Source organism: Salarias fasciatus, chromosome 14, assembly GCF_902148845.1.
Source record: "Salarias fasciatus chromosome 14, fSalaFa1.1, whole genome shotgun sequence".
Taxonomy (NCBI): domain Eukaryota; kingdom Metazoa; phylum Chordata; class Actinopteri; order Blenniiformes; family Blenniidae; genus Salarias; species Salarias fasciatus.
Window position 1 is genome coordinate 13,700,894 of NC_043758.1, and position 15,701 is coordinate 13,716,594.

General features: G+C 43.9%; 2 protein-coding genes across 3 annotated transcripts; one reads left to right on the forward strand and one right to left on the reverse strand.

Annotated features, from left to right (window-relative positions):
* Positions 1 to 313: 313 nt before the first annotated feature.
* Positions 314 to 12,764, forward strand: LOC115401103 (uncharacterized). Of its 2 annotated transcripts, none has more exons than XM_030109273.1 (17): positions 314 to 692; positions 4,225 to 4,256; positions 6,419 to 6,451; positions 6,551 to 6,622; positions 7,166 to 7,198; positions 7,278 to 7,313; positions 7,784 to 7,825; positions 7,919 to 7,968; positions 8,072 to 8,124; positions 8,210 to 8,436; positions 8,520 to 8,773; positions 9,678 to 9,803; positions 9,889 to 10,024; positions 10,574 to 10,621; positions 10,717 to 10,788; positions 10,881 to 11,171; positions 11,850 to 12,764. In XM_030109273.1, the coding sequence occupies exons 1-17, from the start codon at positions 643 to 645 to the stop codon at positions 11,876 to 11,878; spliced, it is 1,584 nt and encodes a 527-aa protein (XP_029965133.1). In that variant the 5' UTR covers positions 314 to 642; the 3' UTR covers positions 11,879 to 12,764. The 2 variants fall into 2 exon arrangements, with proteins under 2 accessions (XP_029965133.1, XP_029965132.1); XM_030109272.1 differs by having other exon boundaries at positions 6,551 to 6,620; positions 7,155 to 7,198.
* Positions 12,765 to 13,936: 1,172 nt separating this feature from the next.
* Positions 13,937 to 15,701, reverse strand: il12a (interleukin 12a). Its single transcript, XM_030108762.1, has 7 exons — positions 15,683 to 15,701; positions 15,356 to 15,495; positions 15,191 to 15,274; positions 14,699 to 14,740; positions 14,460 to 14,594; positions 14,250 to 14,300; positions 13,937 to 14,124 (listed from the first exon to the last, which is right to left on the reverse strand). Exons 1-7 carry the CDS (start codon positions 15,699 to 15,701, stop codon positions 13,984 to 13,986), a joined length of 612 nt encoding a protein of 203 aa, XP_029964622.1. The 3' UTR covers positions 13,937 to 13,983.

Below are 15,701 nucleotides of genomic sequence, written 5' to 3' on the forward strand. Positions count from 1 at the left end.
CTGTAAAGTTCTCCGTGAACGTACATCACAGCAGGTGGTTTCAGATTTCACCGTCTGACTCCAGACCTGTGGACCAAGTTACAGGAAACCCGTCTTTATCGCCGCTTCCCCTCTTCCATGTTAATGTTCACAAAGTTTCAGCTCGTCTTCTTTTGCTGTTCTCTGTGAAAGAAATGATGAAGGCGGGATGCGATACCCCGCCCTGCGCGCTGCTCAACGAGGCGCGTCCTCGCGCTGCGCAACAACTGCGCAGCACCGCCGATTCTTAAAGAGTCTACTCTGTTTGTGCAACTGCGCCAAGCGGAGTTAGCATGTTTTTAAGATCTGCGATCAGGACGCAAACGCTGTGTTTGTAAGAAAAAAAAAAAAAGGGAAACAAATGAGACATTCATAGCTACCCTGCAACAAAGCCTGGGCTGGATGTGTGCCTTTATGGATTTTAAAGACTTGGAAGCGTAAAAATCGTTGATTGCTTTCTTTTTAGTGTGCGTAATAAAGTGGATGCTGCTCGCGCTGTGAAGAAGTATCCGCTGCAGCCACGAGGGCTCCGATGAGCAGCGCGGTAACAGGACACCCGCACCGCGAGAGCATCACCTTCCCCTTCAGGTGCTTCACCCATGATCTGATCGCAGCGGGAGGAGGATGGTGGCGGACATGGCGAGCTGGGGGGCGGCTGGTCACCTGGAGGACGGGTAAGAAGACGTCTCCGTCTCTCTCTGTAACAGTGTGACCGTTGAGGAGACAGTCTTCATGCGCCTGTTTGTGCGCAGTGGATGCGTCGCTGAAACTGAGAGAGAGAAAAAAATGCAGCACAGGAAGTCTTGTCTTTTGTTACGGTCGTTTATAGGACTAATGCGTCTGTCCTAAATCTAAATAAATAAATACATTTTCTTGCTTCTTCTATTGAAAGAGCGTCGATCCAGAAGAGAAAGTGAGGCGGTGTGTTTGTTGTCGCCTCCACGCTGCCGTGTTGTTAAAATGTGATGATTCACCGCGCCGCGTGCAGAGAAAGGACCGGATCTGCTGTGGAGCAATTCATTAAAAAACGCAATCAGCATTGCTTCAATGATATTACAACAAGGAAACAGTGATTATCTCAAATACTGAGCTTGTAGTCTCAACTTTGGGACCGAATTGAAAGTGACCAAGTGGGAATCAGCTTTATAAATAATTTAGTTTCTATCATCGGTTTTTGTTTTGAGAATGAAAAAAAAAAGGAAACAAAAAACAGAAACGTCTTTAATGTAAAATATCCCATGAGTCTAACGTGGAGCCCATCCCAGCTGGTTGCAGCCTTGACAGGAAGTCATCAGGTGTAAAACACCTCCACATCGCTCACACTCACACCTGCAGACCAACACATTTAAGAAAAGTCCCATGTGCACAGGCAGAATATGAAGACTGCACAGAGGAGTCCAGGATGACCTTCACTCCATGAAACCAGACCTCTAAACACTCCACTGGTTTGCTGTTAATGACTTTCACTGTGAAGTTAGTTTTGTGTTTATAACAGAATGAAAACGGGTTAATGTGTAACTCGGTATCAGTCGGGTCAACACTTGTATCAAGATGGATACTCCAGATCTGATGATCACGATTCATCTTAAATGTGATGTTAGGGAGCCCTGAGTGTCCTCAGTGTTTTTTCATTATGATTGATGATCCAATAAAACTGGAGTGCCTTACATCTCATACGTGCATTAGGCATCAGGCGTGCTGCATTAGGCTGCAGTCATCAAAACACTGCAAATTCTATTTTAGGAACTGGATAGCCCTCTTTAAAAATAATTTTCTGTGACTGCTGCACAGCAGTGGATGTTGTTTGTAATGCAAACAGCAGGGGATGAGTCACTCAGGCTGCAGGCTGCAGGGTTGTCGTGGGGTTTTGGTTGCATGTCGAGCCGGTTCACAAAGTCCCCAAGCGAGCAGAGATGGAAAGAGTCATGACGATCTGCACTGCTATGCTGCTGAAATTATGCTCAGTTACAAGTTAAAGTGCTGTGAGGTTCTCTTCTCAAAATACAACTTTCAGTATTATTTAATCATCTGTGGTTTTGTAGTATTTGATTCAGTGTGTAAACTTTCACTTTTTAGACAAAAGTCTGTGAAAATCACACAGTGCTAATCAAATATAAAGCATTTTCTCTGCTGGAATAAATTCATTGGGTTCAAAAATGCAGATCGAAAACAGTGAAACTGTGGTCATACTCGGCAGTCATGACAAACTCATCTCAGCACTTAATGGTCTGAACCGACAGTCTGAAGGTTTGATTAATGAATACCAGTTCAAAGGTCAGCTTGACTTGGTTCCTCTGTTTGTGGTTACAGGCTAACTTTCAAATGTTTAATAAAAACTGGGACCACTTTTTAAGAGGAACTTGAGGACGAGGGAGGTTATTGACCGTCTGACAACATTTTACAGCCAAATGAGCCCAGCTTTGCACAAAACATGGTTGCCGTGGCGACTAATGAGTCCCAGTGTTGTTGTGGCGAGGCTGCGTTGGCTGAAAGCGTGAACGCCGTGACCTTGAGGAGAAGAAAACTGAGTTTCCTGGACAGATGTTTTAAAACAAAGGAAACCACAGCCTTATCAGGATCAGCAGAAAACAAAGACAGAGTTAGTCTTTGGGTTGGTTTAAAAACCCTAATTTCCTGATTCACCACTTTGCTTTTGATTAAAAAAAAAGTACAATAAAAAAAAATCATCAGTATGACAGTTGAAGGAGGGAAACAGGAAGAGACACAAGTTGACCTACTTTTCCTTCACGTGCGGGTGGTGAACCCGTTCCTCCTGTGGAGTTGGCACTCTGGAGTTTACCTCTGCCGGACGTACGAGGCGTGTTGCCTCTTGTTGAAGTGCGAAATGGATCAATAATTAACCCCGGTCTGACACAAACATCCAGGACGCGCAGCAGCCTGGTGGATTCACTCCACTCATGGAGAGAGTCTGGAGATGCTGACATTGTCACGAAAATACCGTCTCACACACAGGAAGAACGTTAAAACTCCACAAGCCCACAATCAAACCATCTGTCTGAACCTCCATTCAATAATCAATAAGACAGGATTCTAACTCTATTTTTATTTACTACAATGTGTTTCAGATCATTATGTGCTTTTAACAAAACCTTTTTTGTATAAAACATATGAAATAAAAGTGACATCTTGCAATCTGAATTAATATTAATTAGTGTCGTAGGTGATCCAAAACATTATTCCAATTTATTACAGGATTTGTAATCAATTAATCAAATTAATTGCATTTTCATCTCATATCTGCTTTTGGTCACCAAATAAAGCATTAGAATTCTAGGGCGTTAAAGAATTTCAGAGCAGAAAGGGTTAAGGTTAAACACATCACAGCAAAACAATTAGGCCTGGTGCATTATTCAAAAATGCAGTACAAATATAGATAAAAATAAAAATTCTGAAATAAAATAAAGCTGAGTCTCAAACAGACACTTAAGCAAACTGTAAATTCGAAATGAATGCTAAATCTAAGTCAATACAGCAATTCAAAATTAATACTACAAGTATAGCACGCCTCTAAATACGGCAACTCGCAGTTCAGTTCACATTGAATTGCTACTCAAGTGTGCTAGAAATAATCTGACGGTAATTTTTATGACGCGTTGATCTGTGATGTAATTAATCTGATTAACGTGTTAAACTGACAGCTCTAATATTAAATTGTGCGGACGCTGTGTTATAGAGTAATGATGAGCACTGTCACGTTACAGTAGATCCTGGTGTGATTTTCAGTTTTCTGTTTGTTTTCAAGTTATTTTAATTAGATAGTTGTAGATAGAGTTATATGTGTCTGTGGTCGTCTGTCTCTGTGATGGACTGGTCCTGTGATAGAAGCAGCATTCATCTAAACGCAAACCGGTTTTGTTTATTAATAAAACCTCCAGGCCAGTATTTTTCCTTCCTCGGTGTCTGGTGTCATCACCCGGCTCGGAAGGTGTGTCACAATGGAAATTTGGGAGGGGCGGTAAATGTACCGTGGCACGGGATGGCGTGGAGCCAGAGTGGTGAAGAAGCCAGGAGCAGACCAATCGCACCTACACACACACACACACACTTCCTGTTTTTCTAATTCTCTTGTTTCTGTTCAATAAGCAGACGTGGCCTCCTGGAGGAGTGTGCCGCTGCACGGTGTTCAACCCCCCGGTCTGTTGGATTTATGGCTGTCTGAATGTTGTTATCTTTTCTGCCCTGCAGAGACGGAGATATCCCCACAGCTGAAAACAAAGGTAAACACCGACCCACTTTCATTCCCTCCCTCCGCCTCTCTGTCAGCTTCCTGCTTTCACTTCCCCAGAGCTCACACACTCTGACTGTGCAGTTTTTTTTGTACAGTAATTACACTACGCTCTCTGTCTGACTCCTCTTTTATTATGTAAAAAGTGTTCATCCCCGTGTAATCATTGTCGCCGCTCAGTTTTTCTTTCTCTTTTTTTCCATAGATTCCCATTCGTCCCTGCTTTTGCATATCATTTGCATGAACGGGCGCAGAGATGCAGGCGCAGTCATATAATCACTTGCCTTTCCGAGAGTAGTTGAAGTTGTTCATCTTTGGTTTCATCTTGCGGACCAATTAGATGGCCGTTCTTCATTTTCCATTTATAGAATTCTTAAAAAAATTCAACACACTGTCAGAAAAAGGCTTTGTTGTCTGACTTTCTTTCTCCTTCAGCTGGAAATAGTGTTTATATACTGTAATAACGCTAATCTTTGCTTTTTTTCTGAAAATATTTGCATACAAAAGTTCACACCTGTAGTTGCGTTGTGGATTTCTGTGGCGTTGGCCCTCCTGGGCCACTGTAGAAATCCAGTTGCCTTCATGATGCATGGAAACCCACAAAGCACCCGTTGACCTTATTGGCCAGTTGTTCTGCTAGTTTTAGGCCAGCAGATGGCAGGCAAAGCTCATGCATACCAAACAAAACTTCAGTATGACTGTGTGTGTCTGTGTGTGTGTGTATGTGTGTGTGTGTGTGTGTGGGGGCTCATATGCCTTTGGGAATCTCCTGGTCTCCACCTTGTTTGTCAGCCTGATGGAGGGAAGCGGCGATGAGGAAGAGGGACGCCTGCTGGCTCGGCTGAGTGTGGCAGAGAGGCGGTTTGGCCCGGCGGAGGCATCTGAGGACAGCGAGAGAGGAAGTGGGCGGAGAGGGTGCAGGGAGAGGTGAAACAGGCAGGCTGAGCGAAGTGGGGGAGCGAGATGGATGAGGGAGGTGCGGTGAGCGGAGCAGCGATGGCAGCATCTGCTTGTTAGTCTGAGATAAAAGCCCCGAGACGCCGGGCTCCTTCCATTAGCCGGCCAGGCGCTCGGCCAGAACAGAGGCGCAGCAGCTCCTCCGGACCCGACTGTATCGATCTCCCAAAATGTTAATGAGTTGCACTCATCGCAGGCGTCCTCACAGGGTCCCTCTGTTCAGTGATTCGTAGATATTAAAGCTTTTTTTAATGGCAGATGTGTATTATTTTAATGCTTGTACATAACAACCTTAAAAGTGTGCCAAGACTCCTGTGATGAACCCATACTCTTTTCAAGACACTTAATTCTTATTATAAGATATTATTTTTCATATATAAATAACAGTTTTGACTGTCAATAGGAAAGGTGTTCTCTGTTTGTATCTGAAACAAGTAGAGTCCAAGGAGACAGGAAAGAATTTGGGTAGCAGATCATCCGTTATGATTGAAAAGACCTAATAAATGTGACATTTAGGTTGGTGAACTGACTTTAAAGTCCGTCCAGCTTTGAGATGTTACCTCATATAAATATTGATACTCATGAAGAGCTGGTGGAGGAACGGCGTTACTGGATATTTTTCAGTTTTTCTGAGGAAGTGACCTCACCTTAAGGACGCTTTTACACTTTTACGTTAACGGCTGAGTGTTGGGACTGCGTGCGATGCGGCGGTGGAAGTGTGAACCTGTTACACTGAGGGAGAAACCTCCACAGTGACGAGATAAACTATGTGAGTCATGTTTATGACCTCCTTGTTCGTCTGTCTGGGAGTCTCAGGCTCAGAGGAAAGTGGAAGGCATGAGTTTTTTTTTTTTTTATGAACCTCACCTTTTGACTCATACCCTGGTCGTTCGCTCCTCCACTCCACTACAGCTTGGAGTTAGAAGCTCTGATCGCAACACATTGGTGGTGAATGTGTGTGTGTGTGAAAGTGACTAACAATGTGAAAAAAACACTAAAGTAGGAAAAAGTAGACGTCTAAGCGAATTCCATTTATTAATAATGGAGGGGTGAAAGTGAGGAAGTTAAGTTTCCATGCAATCATGCATTAATATCAGTGGTTAATAAAGTACAAGGATCTTGTTGCCATGTCCCTCCATCAAGTGTTTACACAACAAGCAGCATATTTTCATAAAAACTATAATTAATTTGTTACAGATGACGTGACTGAGAGCGACAGCAGCGGCTCAGGTACGCACAGAAACCCCCCCTGTTTTTAAAGGCTTTAGATCAACTACAAACCTAAAAATTCACATGTTTCTAACATAATAATAATAATGTACTGAACAGAAAATGCAGAGACGTCCACAGAGGAGAGTTCAGCGGAGGATGACGATGACGAAGAGGAGGATACAAATCCCGGTGAGTGAGAGAGAGAGAGAGAGAGAGAGAGAGAGAGATGGCTCGATCTACGAGTAATTTTAGAGTGCAGTGAGAGGATTGGTCTCGCTCTCCTGTTCTGTGTGAACAAGCTGCTAATGTTTTGCTTTTATAAAAAATAGAAGTCAGAAAAACTCATCCAGTAACTCTGGAGCTCAGTAATTAGTGAAGTGTTTGTTAATGGTAACACACTCAAAGTGAAAAAAGACCCCCAGAAGCAGCGAGTTTAGTCATTATTGTGGGAATAAATGAGACAAAACTTTTTAATTAGTGAGCTTTAGTGATGCTGGAAGGCAGATTTCTGTTTGACCTTTTTGATCCAGGTTGCTGTTTCCTTCTGCGGCTGCTCTTTGAGCAAAGCCAACCGGCCGCAGGCGGTGCTTTCATATTTAAAAATGTGGTATCAATCTTTTCATCTGATTCTCAGTGGGAAAATAACCCTGAAGTCAAAACAGAGTTGAAGCGGTCCTTTGATTATCCTGTTTCTTATTGTCTCCTTCTTCCTTGTATTTTAAATTTCATCAGGGGGCTGTGCAGAGAAGGACAGAGACGAGCAAGGTCAGGAAAGCAAAGCTCAAACTGCTGAAATGGAAAACTGTGAATTGTCTTAACTGCATTCATTTCATTTTCTTTCTAGACAAAGAAGAAGCAGGTGCAGAAAAACATAAAAACGGTGAGACATGCCATAAAACAAAATACTGTTTAGAACATCTGTTTGTTTAACCCCTTAAAATATCTGCAGTAATTCAGTTTTACAGCAGGTTTCTGACTGTGCATGTTACAAACATTATCTGTGACTGATTGATCATGCTATAGAAATCCCATCACTGTCATGACTTATATATCAGCGGAAAACTTCTTCTACTCTGTTTAGTTTGGAACTTTATTTACTCAAATGATGTTTATATTTTTGTGGTTTACTGAGCACACACAAAGACAACAAACAGCTCAGCAGAAACACTGGCAAGATTAGGATTATTAATAAATAAAGAAGAAAGGTATAATAATAAATATAACACGTTTAAAACGTGTATGTCATACACTGGTGCTTTTCAGACAAAGACACCATCAGAAACTAGATACTGCCTGAGGTCTGGAATACTTATCTGTAACCCTGGAACCTGACTTTTGTCCGCCCTCTAGAGGCAGCTGCTGGACCTGGAGCCGAGGTTTTAAATGGGAAAGGTGAGCAGATCTTAACGGATTCTCCTGGATGTCCTGCAGATAACGTCACCGATGTTGGGAGGTTCATCTTGTTTTGTTGTTGCATCCTAACAGATGAGAACCTCTTCAAGATATGCTGTGAAAAATGCAAAGCCGCCCAACAGGTGAGCTGACATTGAATATTTCAGGGGTTTTTTGTGTGTGTTTTTACTATATTTATGCAATAATTGTGCACGTGAATAATCAGTCCATGTGTGTTTTTATCAGAGCCACAGCTATGAGGTTGTGACTCCCAGGAGGATCTCCAAGGATCGACTGCAGTGAGTGGGACCTTCTGGATCTGCTGCAGATTGTTTGTATCGATAAAGCTCGCCCATTTCATCCACGTTGTGTTGATGGCTTCAGGGTGCAGCTGGAGGCGGAGGGCACGTACGAGTGCAGCGCCACCGGCCTGGTTTTCGAGGCGTCCGAGCGGGTTCTGGTGCGGTACTCCGTCCTGTCCTGGTCCAAGTTCGGCTCCTTCCTGCGAGACTCCTGGAAGTTCGCCGGCCCCATTTTCAATGTGGACACGGTCAACAAGGACGCGTCCGTCCTCAAGTCCATCCAGTTCCCTCACTCCCTCTGCCTGTCTGGTGAGCACCGGGACGCTAACCAGACCAGCTCCATTATTATTTATCAGGTCTGATTTTATTTTTTAACCGTTATTTCCTCTCAGATCCAGACAGCGAGATGACGTTCGGCGTCCTGCACATAAAGAACAACCGGCCCCTCATCGAGCCCACGGCGGACCACTCGGGCAGCCACGTCAAGTGGAACGTCTCGTCCCTGTCGCCCGTGGGCCCCATCGTTCAGACCAGCCGGGCGGTCGGGCAGCACGGGGTGGTTCTGGTCTACAAGCAGCGCTGCAGCGACGCCCACAGCTACAGCTTCCACGTCTACCTGGCCCCCAACAACTCCTCTGACATTAAGGTGGGACATACGGCGCGATCGTACGGTTCACCAGCACGAGGCGCGTCAGTGAGACGAACCGCTCAAAATTTCTGTCACAATCCTACAGTCATGAAATGTAATTAAATCCAGTCAGTCTAGACAAAACCGTTTGCGGTCAGATTTCTTAAAACTTCCTTTAGTTTCAGGATCCTGTTTTATTTTACATTCACAACACTTTTTTTTTTTTTTTTTGGTAGAAACTCGTGTCGAACTTACTTGTTTGACTAGTAAAGGTTTCACAGATCCCTGCAGAGACTGAAAATAAAACTAAGGTTTTTCCTTAGAGTGGGCCTCCCTCATCCAGAAGCGTGTCAGTGTCTGTTCCTGTGCTGTGTTGGTCCAGAAGAGCTGCTGCTGTACTCTGGCCGAGCTTCAGTTCCCTCACGTGCGCTCTAAAGACGTTTTTCCTCTTAAAATGAGCCCATTTTGTGTTTTCGGGTGAGGAATTTTTCTTTTTGAGATGTGAGAATGTCCTTTCTTACGTGAGCCGCACAGAAATATTCCGTTCATGGGACTCTTGATTTGAGTCTAAATCTTAAGGTCACGTCAGCTGCAGCCGACCAAAAGTCCAGCAAAACACCACACCTGAGAAACTGTGTGGAAAATAAGAGTCACGAGCGCCGCTTTCACTTTTTGTTTATTTTTATCCTCATTCAGACTTTGATCCTGGATTTTATATGAGCTTGATCATAACAAACCACCTCTGACCGACATGTTTAGTGGGAGAGAGTTTTTTTTTTTTTTTCCAGAGATGAACACGCGCGTGATGAACACGATGATTGAACCCCCTCAGATTCTCATCTTTTGACACACTTTCAGTGGAGTAACCTTCTGATTTCATCACTCCTGTGTCGTTTCGTCTCGTCGTTCTTGTGTAAATCAGGATGTGGCCAAACAGGTGCGGAGCTACAAGAACCGATACTTTCAGATCACCAAGCCTCCCACGTGCAACCTGGACGAGGGGACGTATCGCCTCCTGAGCGAGCCCGAGGGGGAGATCAAGCCTCAGGTCTGTGCGTTTTCCCACATGCGCGTAGATGTTCTGACGATGTCCTCCTCTCAGCAAATTAAACTTTTTTTTTTTTTCTGTGCAGGACTTGAAATTCACCCTGGCTGTAACAAAGATGAAAGGCTACTTTGAAGCTTTCTTTGAGCAGCCTCCTCCGTTCAAACTGTCTCTGATAGAAGTCACCACCGAGGAGACGGTCTGGTCTGCGACCATCAGAGAAGGTACCGCCGCATCTGCACCAATATTAAGGACTTTATAGGGGTTACAGCTCGTGTACGACATGCATGTTGTTTGAGCAGCGAAAAAAAAAAAAAAAAAAAAAATCAGAATTTGGAAGAAATTGAGAAAATATCTGTAAAAGTTTTTCAAATAAAACCAATGGGGATCATCTGAGAAATCACCTCTCGGGCATCTCTGCAGTGATTTGTACTTTTATTTCAATTTTATTGATTAAATACTCAATCGTGGAAATCACAGTTGCTTTCAGACGTCGCAGATCACATTTCGGGTGATAAAGGAATATGAACCACGCTTCATGTTGCATGTTGATTAAAGCACGCACATGAAATGCTAATTGTTTTGTGCGTTTATTAGAGATGCACTTCTCAGTTTGTCCAGGTTGTAGATCATCTTCCACAAGCTCGCACAATTTTTCTAAACGCACAAAGAAAAACTTCAGTAATTTAAATCAAAAGTGTTCAGTGAGCTTTCCGTCGGGTCTTGGTTCCTGCTGGAATCTGATTGGCTCACGTCATTTGCTCTTCCCTCAGGTGACTGCGTGGATAACTCTGAAATGAAGCCCAGGAAACGGACTCACAGTGAGCGTATTTCTAGTCTTCACCCATTCATTTTTATTGATGGCGTGTTTTCAGACGGTTCAGATTGACTTACTTCCCGTCTTCCTGTCTGACAGGCAGACAGCGGAGCAGCAGCCCCTCGGAAGAAGAGACGAACTGTAAAAAACCTCGATGGCAGGACGAGTCAGGTCACTGCCTTTCTCCAAACTACTGATTTAAAATCAGCGTCACCTAAACGCATGTCTTACCAATACGCGTGCGTCTGTGTTTGTGTCTCAAGATGGGGGTAAAGCGGGGAGGACTCTGGACCAGGACCTGTCGGAGAAGCAGCTGCTGCAGGTGGCCAGGCGCCTCGGGAAGGAGTGGAAGCAGGTGGCCATCTTCCTGGACCTGAAGGCCCAGGAGCTGGACGACATCCAGGCGGCGGAGAAGGACGTGGCCATGCAGAAGCTGAAGATGCTGGTGGAATGGAAGAGCAGGCGGCGGCCGGGCGAAGCCACGGCGTGGCACCTGTGGAAGAGCCTGGAGGAGATGGACGACCTGCCCAACGAGGTTCATCAGATGCTGCGAGGTGAGTCTGCAAGGCAGCAGGGAGAGCGCTTTCTTTCCTGGCCTCTCTGAGGGGAGTGTGTGTGTTCAGCACTCTGCCTTCCTCCCTGCCTGCTGCCGCTCCTTCCTGTTTTTCTTGAAAACGCAGCAGCTGGTAGATATTTATCTGCAGGAAATGATCGAGGCTTCCTTTAGCCCCGTGTGCCAGTTCGTCTATTAATGATCACATTGCCGTCTGTCCATCCTTCTTCTATTTGCTTTATTCAACTTTTGATCGAATTGCGGCTGGACATGATGTCGATCGGAGGTCGTGAACCTGGTCAGGTCAGGAGTCCGTCACAGTGGAAACGCAGAGAGACAGAAAACCCCACACTCCCACATTCACGCCGATGGCGAAGTGAGATTCGCCAGCTGACCTCACACACCGGTGTGTGGAGTGAGGGAGGAAGCCTGAGTAATGGAAGAAAACTCAGACGCACAGGGAGAACGTGGAAACTCCACTAACAAACGTCTTGAGCATCATCACGATCAGGATCCGGGTTGTCTCACACCGATCATTATCAGCCCTTATTTAGAGTAATGGAGTGTGTCAGTCAGCTGGTTCAGCTGGTTACCTGCATAACGTACATAGCTTCATTCTTTACGGCTGCAGTGACTCTGAACAGTGATTATTTTGTTTTTTGTGGTTTTTTTTTCCCAGATATGATGAACAATCAAGGCGCTAAGTGAAAGAATCAAACGGACCTCTGGATGCCTGTTGCACTATAATCGAGGGAAAACAAAAAAAAATGAAGATCTCAGGAATTCAAAGTGGATTCAACCTGTGGACCAAACATCAGCTTTTTACTTCTTTTGTATTTCTGAGTCTGAAACTTTTTTTTTTAATTATTATTCTGCATTTCATAAAAAAGGGCCATTTAACGTGGGCATTTTCCTCATTGGAAAGTAAAAAAATGGTCCTCAGGTCAAGTAGAGAAGAGGACGACTGTACATAAAGGTACATAAAGGTAGTTGAAATGACCAGTAGAGTTGTAGCGTTGTTGATGTGAGCAGCTGTCGTGTTAACAGGTGAGTGTCGGTGCTGCAGTGTTTCAGCTGCAAAAATTACAAACAGGGAAAAATCCAACCTGTTTATATTGTTTCTCTTTTTAAATGTTCTCTCACTCAGTCGTTTTTTTTGTCTTTAATGTTATGAAACGATCAGGCGAATTTCCACATGCAGGTGTATGTGACTGCAAAAGAAACTAAAAGAAAAACTGAATTATGGAATCTTACTACTATCTTGCTCTTATTTTTATACGTGCACTAATGCTTTTTGTACACTTTTTCCGTACATTTTTTTTTTGTATTTTTTTAAAACGTGTATTGTATGTCTGTCTTTTTTTTTTATGACGTTTTTTCAAAACTTGAACCATGAGTCTCTTCCAGTGAGACGGGATTGTTTGTCTTCCCTCTGCTAGATGTGAATCTGTCAGGATACGCTGCGGAGAAATCAATCTAAACATTCAGGGCTGATTTATGTGTGCAAGTGCAGCTAAAAAAAAAAAGAAAAAAAAGAGGACATTATTCATATCTTCTTTGAGTAAGCTTAGGACAGTTAATGGACTTTAAAAGACGTTATACCAGATTTGAATTGGATCAAGTTCTCCATCAGGGGTGGGCTCCGCTAAACTGCGTGTTTTCAGTTTGAACCCTGGACTGTGGGACGAGGAGGGTCCACCTCTGATGTATGCAGTGGTTACCACGTTTAAAATGAAACATGTACTGAAAGGCTGCAGAACCATCACCGGGATCATATATTTTTTTTCCATCATCATGCCGTAATGTTTACATTTAGCTCACTGAAAGAATTTACCACTACCTGTCCAGTCCGTCCTGTGTTTTTTTTTTATTTTGTTTCTATCACAACATTCCAAAGACTTTTGAAATAAAACAAATAACTGAGTCGTTTCTGTTTCCTTCCTTTCTTTTATTGTTTTTATAAGGTGTAATAGTTTTTTTTTTCCCCTACCTGAGGACTGAGCGCAATGAGAGACAAGATATTAAATAATAAACCATCCAGAGTCGGCAGGGTGGAGCGGGTGGAGAGGAGTGTCTGGGTACAACATGACAAAAGGACAGATGGGAGGTTTATAACAGTATAATCAGGCTCAGTGATGTACGGTTCAGAGAGGGTTGTGTCGTTGGGCAGAGCTGGAGGAGATGCAGAGATTTTCACTGCGGAATCTTAGAGGAGCTGAGAGATGGAAGGAAAAGAGACGATTCAAGACGGTATTTGATGGAGAAGTTTTGTGTGACAGACGATAACATACTGACGACAACATGGAATCCCGTGTTGACCCTGAAGGAAACTGCTAAACAGTGAAGAAGTGTGAATATCAACTGATGTTCTAATTGAGGATGGAAGAATGGAAAAATCAGAAATCACTTCAGCTTTTGCACATGATACCAAAAATACTTTATTATAAATAGTAAAAAATAACATTACAGGGCATCGAATAAATAAATAGTTTTTAATAAATAAATAATATAATAATAGTAGATAGATAGATAATAATAAATAGATTAAATAAATAAGGCAAATTTCCCCAGTTATTAACATACATTCATATCGACCCGCCCGGCCTCTTCCAGTCGAGCCCGGTAGCTTATGTCTGATCGGGAAGAATCCGGCGTCATCCAGCACTACTTGGTTTTGGTTTTTAGAGGGTGACAATCAGGGCGATTTGGAGGGTAGTGACAAATGAAGAAAGTAGAGATGTTTTCATGTGGATGATGACAGGAGGCGGGGGGGGGGGGGGGGGGGGGGGGGGGGGGGGGGGGGCGGGAGGGTTTCACTTTCTGTGGTCTCCCGAGGAGATGTAGCCCATCGCTCGGTTGATGGTGATCATCCGGATGTGGAAGCCTCTCATCATCTTGCACATGTTGTAGCGGTTACTGTAGGCGCTCTCCTCCCACCTCGGAGCAGGGTTCCTCTGATGGGGCGACAAGGAAGGAGGCCAAGTGAGCACAAAAAACAAACAGAACAGAATTGCTGCTTACCAAATATTAAAGAGCAGAAAAACCAGCGGTGGTGAAAATGAAGAGAAAAGAAACATACCTCAGGAGACGATGAAGAGTCAGTCTCTTCACTCGGCTTCAGGGAAAAGCTCTGGAGAGAGCAAAGAAGTTTTCATCAAGCAGTTTCCAAAATGTTATTTCCCTAGAGATTCTCTAAATTCTGTCCTTAAATCAGAGCTGGCTTTCCCCTCTCTCTCTCTCTTCGGCTCTGTGTTTACCCACCCCTCCCACCTGTGTGTGATAAACATACCTTCCTCAGGCTGGTTATCTTTTCCAGAATTGGGCTCAGAAGTGCAATTTGTTTCTCATGATCTAAGTCCAGGTAGGACTGGATGACGGATTGGTAGTGAGCCAGGTCTTTCCCGATGTTCCCCAGACATTCACTCTGTCACAGCAAAACGCGAGCAACAGAATGTATTCAACATAATCGTAAAACACAAATAAGCAGAATACAAAATAGAGACGTGCAGAGCTTGATCAAAACTGTACCTCACTGAAAGACGAGTTTCTTTGCAACATGCAGCCTGAAGTCTGTGGAAAACACACAAACAAAAGAAGTTAGTTCATGTGTGTGTTTTTCTGGTGAAGTCAGGAAACCATCACTGCAGCTGACACCCCACCTTTAGAAGCTTGATGCAGGTAAAGTTAGAGACAAGTGAGAGTTTTTTTTTTTCTTTTTTCTATAGGGTGTGATTTGTGAGGCAGGAATGGATGGGTTAATTTACAAATTTTGAAACACTTTTTTAAAAGCTGAATGTAACATTTAAATGTCAAAATAAGCTAAAATGCAAGCTTTCAAAAATTCACTGAAAGCTAAAAACTAAGCTTTCAATGAGAGTTTCTCTAACTGGGATGACTTTAGCCTCTCTGGGTCACCACGGATCCTCGTGCTAGACTTTTTCCTCTGACATCCTGTTTATCATCTACGAAATGAAAATGTACAGAAAGGTTTCGGTGCAGAGCTGAAGTGTCTGGTCTCACCTGGGTGGGAGCGCAGCTCAGGACCGTTTCGTTGTTGCCGCTCGGCGTCACTTTATCGGCTGAGACGGTTCGACACAAATCCTCCTGGAACAAACAGCGAGCTGCTTCACTACTGTCGGGACGGAGCGAAAAAGAAACGAGAAAACAGGTCTGCCGTGTACTCACCGCGCCGATCAGCGCCGCCACATCCAGCAGGAGGCTCCTGAACACTGCGCACTGCGCCTGGCTCTCCGCGCTCAGCGCGCGCACGGGGTGTCCGGAGGAGCGCGAGCTGCAGACCAGCAGCAGCGCACAGCTCAGCAGGTCTGCGAGGAAAAACAAAAACAAAACAAACAAACAAAAATCAAATGCAGTTTTATCAGTCTGCACACGACTCCCACCTGGCAGGTCTAAAACACACAGTATTTTTCGTTTCTTTCTTTTTTTTTTTTTTCTTTTTTCAAAATAAAGTGACACAGACGCGTGTCAAACTTTGCAGGACTTCTGACTTACAGAAGTTAAAGTTTGCCAT

What these genes read in the sequence shown, in the direction of transcription:
- il12a (XM_030108762.1), bottom strand. An exon ending in TGAGCTGCGCTCCCACCCAG is followed by an intron (nt 14,741 to 15,190) that starts GTGAGACCAGAC and finishes TGTTTTCCACAG; the next exon opens with ACTTCAGGCTGCATGTTGCA. An exon ending in GAAACTCGTCTTTCAGTGAG is followed by an intron (nt 14,595 to 14,698) that starts GTACAGTTTTGA and finishes TTGCTGTGACAG; the next exon opens with AGTGAATGTCTGGGGAACAT.
- LOC115401103 (XM_030109272.1), top strand. Translation starts at nt 643, where the DNA reads ATGGTGGCGGACATGGCGAGCTGGGGGGCGGCTGGTCACCTGGAGGAC. An exon ending in GAGCGACAGCAGCGGCTCAG is followed by an intron (nt 6,452 to 6,550) that starts GTACGCACAGAA and finishes TGTACTGAACAG; the next exon opens with AAAATGCAGAGACGTCCACA. An exon ending in GAAGGACAGAGACGAGCAAG is followed by an intron (nt 7,199 to 7,277) that starts GTCAGGAAAGCA and finishes TTTTCTTTCTAG; the next exon opens with ACAAAGAAGAAGCAGGTGCA.